Raw genomic sequence first — 8269 nt, 5'->3', positions numbered from 1 at the left:
GGTCGAACCAAACCCTAAAAGGCCTTTTCCCCTTCAATACGGACTCTAAAAAGTGGCTGACTTAATTCCTGCGAAAATGACATGGGCCTGGCCCAAAACTAAAGGTGACGCAGCACCATAACATGCTATGGACGAAATTATGAAGTGGGAAACTCTATATTTCGTCCATGTCTTCATCTCTTCTTATGGTGGCTTCAAAGTTCTGAAATCTCCACTTGCGGCGTCATCTTCAATCCTCACACGCTTGCTGCCATCTCCTCCATGCGTGATCATGCTCCAATGCTTGTCCTCCTCATCCATGCTTGGTCCATCATTCCTAAGAGTAACAAACATATCTGATTTAGGCAGCATCATATTCTCATGTATGTGAGGAATAGTTCCAAGAAACGAAAGTACCTGATAGTTAAGTTGTTTGGCACGAGCTCGAGTGATTGGTCCTTGTATTTGTGTGGCTGTAGGTACAGCGGTTGTATCAAGAGATGGGATGTCCTCATCACTCCGGCCCATGAAGGTTGTCCGATACATTTAAATTTTGATAAATCTCAGACAACCTTCGTGGGAGTATTAAGGATAAGCCACATAAAATGTTTACATATGTCTTCAAGCTGTTCATACCTGTTTGACTGGATTTCAGTTTCACAAGCAGCACACCTAAAGAATGCAGACATTTGTTTCTAGATTATTTGGAGCCACGCCTAAGCAAAACATTGTATGCAGTCAATCAACAACAGACTTGCAGACCATTTAGCATATCCAAAATCGACCAAAGGACATATAACTACTGATACACGACAGAAATTGTTGGTCATGTAGAATCCAGCGTGGCTACAGCCACAGATGCAGGCGTAGAGCAGCTCAGGCGTTAACGTTACATGTCTTCTCTCCTGAGGCCTTGTTCGGTGCAAGTTTTCTATAGTGTTTTGCTGGGTGTTTTTCCAAGGTTTTTTGGTGAAAACATCTATTCACCAAAAACACTCTAGTCTCATCTAATCCCCTTGTAATAAATTTCCTTCCACCCAAAACAGCTCGTTTGGATGACAGGTTTTGCGCACAAGCGTATCCAACACAGGTTATGCACAGATGGATAAAAATACAATCTTTTTTGACAGTTTGAACAAGACTTATATCACAAATAAAATATGTTATCTTTTAGCACACTAGAACAAGACTAAACTCAAGAAATATCACAGATTGAAATTATCTTCTACCCTCACATCTCCTTACCACCTGGAGTAGAAGAGAGCACACGGAATACACATGCACTCCAATATTCGAGGATGTAAGAGCATCTCCACCGGCGCGCCCCAAATAGTCACCGGCAGGGACGCCGACACTGTCGTATGGAGGGCGCCGGCATTGCATCCTCTATTTGGGGTGCTATTTCCACACCGGCACCCCCAAACCGGTGGCCTCGATAGGAGCTTTTTTAGACAAACTAAACATTTATATTTGTAGTTTCATTTTAATGTCATTTAGGATCGAGGAATGAATAATATTTTATGGCAAATCCGAGTAAAACATTATTCACTCCTCGACCCCGGATGACATGTGAAACCTGCTTCATCTCTAGCCTACTACCTACTGGCCACCCGGCTCTGTGGAGGTGGACGGTCGTCCGCTGCTCTCTCTGATGCTCTCTCCGCTGCTCCTCCGCGATCGATCCCCCGATGCTCTCTCCGCCACGAACGTCAAATAATCGGATCTATCCACGGCCACCGCCTCCTGACGCAGCTGCTGCTCCAGCTCCTCCCGTTGCCGACGGTGATCAACTCCTGCCTCTGTAGCCCGCTCGTAGACTTCATCTTGACGCTGCTGCTCCTCCCGCATCAACCTCCGCAATGCAAGCTGCTCCCACCCTGCTGCTGGCGCACCTCCCACCAGCGCTGCCGCTCCGCCTCCCGCTGCCGCTGCACCTCCTCCCATTGCCGCCGCTCCGCCTCCTGGTCCTGCCGCTCGTCCGCGATAAAGGCATCTACGGTCGCCGCTAGTGCCGCTTCCTCACTCTGCAAGCTGCAGGTCCACCTCCACGACTTCTACGGCCTCCTCTAGCACCACTTCCTCCCACGAATCAAACATTGTGGTATTTTTAGGGTTTAGATTTTTGCACCAATGAGACGGAGAGGAGGGATAATATAGAACGGCGGCGAGGCAGGAAACCTCCCGCGCGACGTCGTGGCGGGAGAGTTTCCAGCCCGGCGTCGTGGCGGTAAAATCTCCCGCGCGTCGCCCTGGCATCACTGACAGGCGGCTCCCACGCCCAAAATTTTCTGCCTCGCGAGGCACCGGCGCGCCCGATTTGCGCCCTTCGCCAAGGGGCTGGTACGGGGTTGCCGGCGCTTCTATTGGGCTCGAAAAAGCTCCGACGCTATTTGGGGCGCGCCAGTGTGAGCCCATTTTCGCTGCCGGCCCCTAAAACGCTATCGGGCCGCTATGGGGGGTGCCGGTGGAGATTCTCTAAGAGCATCTCCACTCACCCTCCCCAAAGACTCCCTATACGTTTTTGGGGGACGCCGGCGCCAGAAAACGCGCCCAACCGCGGGCCCCAAAAAAGATTTTCGTCCGGCGCGGCCTGACTTTCCATCCAGCGCCCCCAGGACGAACCCAATAGAAAAGGAGCCTAGAGGGGGCGCCGAACGGCTGGAAAATCGCCACGGGCCAGCCTTGGCAGCGAGATGAGCATCTTCCCGCCAGTTCCGCCGGTTCCCACCTATATCTTCCAAGCCAGTTTCGCCGCTTCCCGCCTACATCTTCTCGCAAGTTCTGCCGCTTCCCTCCATTGTCGCCGCTATATAAAGCTGGGAAGTGGTGAAAGGTCCACATCTCATCCTAGTTTTACAGATTTCTCCCACACATCTCACACATGGCGTTCGGTGGTCTTGCTCTCACGCACGCGAAGGTGGAGGCGCTCGGCGCCTCAAACTACCCCTGCCCATCGGGGTTCATATGCCCCCCGGGCTGGCGTGTGAGCAACGGTGACTTAACGGTCTCCCCCGGCCACAAGGTGCAGCTCGGCGTGCGGCCATCACGCACCACTACTACGTCAAGCTCACCCCAAGAAGCGCATGGATCCCTGCTGGGATCCCGACAACGCCACAACTTGGGACGCCTTCTTCACCAATCGCCGGGATATGGAGCTCGCCAGGTATGAGGGGGATGGGCCGCCTCCCGTGGACAACAACGAGGTCGGACGGCGGCTATGGTGGGGCAGCCGGACTCTCGAGGGAGTGATGAACCACATTTTGGCGGGCGACTACCCCCGTCTACGATACCCTCACTTCCAGCATCCGAAGAAGGGTGGCAGCAACGGCGGTGGCTTCGTTACGCAGACGCCATATCCTCCCCCGCAGCTGGGGGAGCAGGAGGAGGGACCGGAGTGGAAGGCGACGACGGAGTACGCCATGGTCGCCAACGCGTGGCCATCCGCGCCTCTCTGAAACCGCCACTACCGTCGCCGGTGGAGACTGGCCGGTCCTGGTGGGTGAAGGAGGAGTAGGCCCACCGTGCCCGCCGTGGCAACGACGTTCTACGCTATAGTCGCAGCGGCCATCTGTCCCCGCAGCGACCACCACCACCACTGCCGCCTCATAGGTTTGAGCCGCACCCAGCGAGCGACGACGATGGCTCCTCCGATGACGGCAACTACGAGTACATGTACTATAGGCCTATATATAAGTATGACTAGTCTTTTATTTATTTAACGCAATAAAAATTATTTTATTAAAAATGTGTATACTTTGTATGGGGGTCACGGCTGGGAGCCGGTCGACCCCCATTTTTTGTTTATCGCTGGAGCCCCCCCATATGGGCCAAAAAACGGGTAGGCCGGAGTCTATATGGGGGAGGGGGGAGGGCGAGTGGATGATGCTCTAAATGCCTCTGCCGTCGGCATGGCCACCGGAGAAGATCTAACAATTTCCACTTGACCTACATGGTTTAGAAAAATCCAAAATAAGGATGTACATATTCCTGTGAAACTCGGTCTACCAAACACACATGCCATGTCGTGAAGCTAAGAGTTGCTAAACAACAACTAATCTATTCTTATTTCTGCTCAGTTGTGAAGTATCGACAGTTGCACGCTTCACCATCTAAATCTTAGTCTCGACGCACTTGTCACTGTTTCGGACCTGTAATGCCCAGGTCTGACAGAGTAACTAAGCTATGTTGCAATGGTCTACTCTTGGGCATGTACCTTATATGTGTCCTTGTTGCCATATCAAATCATTTGTGTTTCTCAACACATGACAGCGTACCTTATATGCGCACAACAATAAAATTGTACAAATGAGATGTTTTTCACGACTAAAAGTTGGATTCAGTAACCCAGTCAGGACGTCGTACTTCCACGTCACCAGATGGTTTGCAAGGTTGCACAAACAAAGAAAAAACGGGTAAAAAAAAAAAAAAAAAAAAAACAAATGGACTTCCCATAACCGAATGACCAATGTACCTAGTGACAATACATGTTCTTTTTCTTGCCGAGTCATTAGATTTGTATGCTAAATTTAGATTTGCGGAGATCAGTTTACAACATTTACAAAGAATTAAGGCAGGGGCAGAAGTAGGGGAGAACCCATATAATCGACTTGATGCCTCATGAATAGTATAATGTATGTTTCGACAAAAATTGTCTATCCCAGCTCCTCGCAGTTCATTCGGCCATATCAGCAGCACCATCAGGCTCCCCCATCTCGGAGTTGGCAGCCGGTCGTGCCCTGAACTGCTGACACCTGACAAACTCTTGGATGCGCAACTTGAGATCTATGTCTGGTAAAAGCATGTCTTGTGTGAGATGGGAACGGTTGAACGGATCGGTACTATCACTTAGCAAATGCCGGACAATAACTGGACGATCGATTGTGACCCTCGACGATGGTAATATCACAGGATCTTCCATGAGAGTATACTGAATTGGATCCAGAAATTCATCTGGTATGTCCCCAAGGATTGCTTCAGCATCCATGGCCTCAGAGGCAGCAGTTTTTGCCTTACCGGCGAGTTGTGTAAACTCCTGTATGATCTGTGGATCTACCCCGATCTTCCACAAAATATTACCTGCACTAGCAAACAGCTGCTCATTGTATGATCGTCCATCTTTCGAGATTGCAGCAGGAAAGATATCTTCCTTATCACCCCTTGCGATGTGAACATAGATGGTAGCAATCTTTGTCAACAACTGCTTCGGCTTGAACTCATACTTCTTGGGATCTTTTACGGTCAACGATTTCCTTTGTGGACCAGCAAGTTGCAAGAGGAAGTAATTTAACATGCTTGCCACCCTTTCCACCATTTCAGGAAGAAGCAACGGTGCTGGAATTTGTTCTGACGTGAAGGCAAGCATCCCAACACCCTCATTTGCCAGCTTCATATCAAAACGAACAACATTCTCTGACTGATGAAGTACTCGCAAACGCTCCTCCCTTTCTTTAGCGGGTCTGCTATTCCACGCAACAATGTTAGCCATTTCAGTCTCTATGTCCTTGAGTTCAAGAATTCTGTTCAAGCTCTCATCGAGAAGATAGATGCTATCGTTGATAAGGAAGTTCAGAAAATTCAAGTACACACCCTTCTCCTCTTGTTTAGCTATTTGTCTCCAAGCATGTCGATGACTAGGAACATCCCATAAATATTCCAGAAGCTCAGCAATATTGTGTCGAATATTAAATTTGTCAAAGAACTGTGTATGAGAGCCAGTAAACTCAATGTCCACATAAAGCTTTAGAAGGTTTATTACTAGATAATCAAGGCATAGTTGGTGCCCCTCAAATAACGAGGCTGTGGATGTCAAGCCGCTTCTTTGTGGCATCCAGCAATTCAAAACTTCAACCATCTTTGCTTTCAGATAAGGATTTTTAATGTAAGAAGAACTGGCCATGAACATGATGTTGAAATTGAGGAAGTCATCCAATGGGAAGCCTTCCAAAGCTTTATCAACTCCAGAGGTTAGGGCAAGTAAATCCATGGCATCATCAAGAAAATGCTCCGGAATGCAAGAAAACTCCTTGGGGCATTGTGATGGCAAAGGCATCTTAAATCCGCCAACAAGATCTGCTGACCACAATATCATTAATCTGTAGAAAGATAGTGCACGCTGAAGAAAATCACCGTCTATTAGTATCTGAGCTTCATAGCAGTACTTTTCTTGTGATAAAGCCGCGACCATCTTCTCCAAGCGTTCTATATCTTGCTCAAGCTGTGGTGAACTTACGGATTGTTCTCTCAATGCTTTGTTTGATTCCAAATCATCTTCATATGTTGCGAGATCCTGAGAGAGGTGTTTGAAGTCTGCTAGAGCTCTCATCAACCCCATATTGAGCACCCTTGCTGTCATGAAGAAACATTCGCAAATAAACGAGAAATTCTGTTTTTTCGAGCCTCTCTCTGAACTACTAATTTTGCCTGAGCAAGCCACTCCATCACAGGGATCATCTTGAGCATGTGCATGGCTCCAGCTCTCTGTCCATGAAGACACTTGTTCTGAAGAGGCACTTATCGCGGTCAAATCTTTGAAATTGATTCTATCGTTGCAGAACAGATACTTGACATCGATCTTGTCCTTCTTAGACTCCATTTGATCCAAGAAAGGCTCGCATAGACGGAGCATCACAGCGCTAAGATTGACAAACATACCCGAGCTAGCGCATTTCAAAGGGTCCACCTGCATGCCGGATCTTCCCACATTTTTGTTGATCACCTCTGCTAGGTACTCAAGGACCTTGTCTCGAGTCTCCAGATTTTTAAGCAGCACCAAAAGAACATCCCTTAGTCCGTCCTGCAAGCAATTCATAACACTCTTGATAGTAGAGAAAGATGACATCAAGTCAGCTGGCCGGAGTGAGGAGAAGCACTGTTGGCCGACATCGGGCTTGCTTGCGAACTCACGGTCGGGGATCGCGCTCACGTGGAAGAAGGCTCCGAGCAAGCTGGAGAGCTCTATGGCTCTTCCTTCCCCAATGAGCATAGTTTGATTCTTTGGAATCCACCTGGGGTGTTGCACTAGAGCCTTGGCGCAGCTGGGGATTCCGACCAGCCGCCTGAGCACACGGAGTGGCCGCTGGAAGTCACCGAGCGCTGACACCTTGTCAACTCTCTGCTTGAGACGCTCGTACAACTCACCCATCACCGGCTCGATGGCCTCGTAGTCCACGTTCCCGAGGAGCTCGTCCAGAAAGCCCGGCGGCGGCAGGGCGCCGGGGGCTGGGGTAGGGTCTAGCGAGTCGGTGGCCTCGGCGAGTAGAAAGATGAGCAGCTCCGCGGCCGGGTGGGGCGCATTGGGCGGCGACGGGAAGATGGTTGGGTTACTGGCGACGATGCGCGCGTAGTAGAGGATGAGTCCGCGGGTGTGGGCGATGGATGTTCTGAGGCGCGCCTGGAGGCCGGCGTCGCGGATTGTGCTGATCTTGCGTGCCTCGTCGGCAGCGCGGCGGAAGGCGGCGGTGAGGAAGGCGAAGGGGGGCGGCGAGTTTGCGGGCGGGTCCGCGAGGGAGAGCCGGCCGATGAGGATGCGCTCGGTGTTGTCGCGCAGCGCGAGGAGGGGGCGCGACTCGGACAGGAGCTCGGCGGCTGTGAGCTCGAGGTAGGCGACGGCGGGGTTGGGCGAGGATGGTGGCGTGAAGGTGATGAGGAGGATCTTGCGGAGGATGATGTCCTCGACCTCGTCGGGGGAGCACTGCTGCCGCGCCGGCGCCGGCGTGGACGCCATCGGATGCGGCGGTGCTGGCTGCGGACGTACGGACTGCTTCGACTTCTACTAGTCCCAGAGGGAATCGCGTGTCGCGGTGAGTCGGGGTAGTCGATCGAGTTTGGAGTTGGAGGTTGGTGTCTTGCTTAAATAGACTGAGGTTTACCGATTTCCAAGCAAACCAAATCACGCTCTGTTTCGGATTTCGGACTGCTCTCTTCACAAACCAAACCGCGCGCGAACGAGAAACGATCGGGACATACGTCGAGACATAGTTGATTTCCTCTCGAGTTCGTCTCCTAATCAAATCAAACTTGGCCGACCGTCCCGGCGAGCTTCATCTTGCATCCGTGGGCGAGCCGGACAGGCCAAAGCTCGCTCGAGAGCAATCCATGACGAAGAGTACTTCGGCTTGGGCGCCAGCAATGCTTCAGCGGCGGCGCTTCTGTTCACGTAGCCACGCAGGCGATCCATGATGGCCGACAACCGCCGAACCGCGGGGCAATACGCGGAGCGTGCATGGGCGCTCATCGACCCCACCAGCATCCCCAGGACCTAAAATTTAAGTGAGATGGGATTTTCCATTAA

The 8269-nt window shown here is 51.1% G+C and overlaps 1 protein-coding gene across 1 annotated transcript; it reads right to left on the bottom strand.

Annotated features, from left to right (window-relative positions):
• Positions 1-4030: 4030 nt before the first annotated feature.
• Positions 4031-8238, bottom strand: LOC127307264 (probable ubiquitin conjugation factor E4). Its single transcript, XM_051337991.2, has one exon. The coding sequence runs from the start codon at positions 7700-7702 to the stop codon at positions 4652-4654; it is 3051 nt and encodes a 1016-aa protein (XP_051193951.1). The 5' UTR covers positions 7703-8238; the 3' UTR covers positions 4031-4651.
• Positions 8239-8269: the final 31 nt, after the last annotated feature.

Source organism: Lolium perenne, chromosome 6 (genome assembly GCF_019359855.2).
Source record: "Lolium perenne isolate Kyuss_39 chromosome 6, Kyuss_2.0, whole genome shotgun sequence".
NCBI classification, from domain to species: domain Eukaryota; kingdom Viridiplantae; phylum Streptophyta; class Magnoliopsida; order Poales; family Poaceae; genus Lolium; species Lolium perenne.
This window is presented reverse-complemented; position numbering and strand designations above follow the sequence as displayed.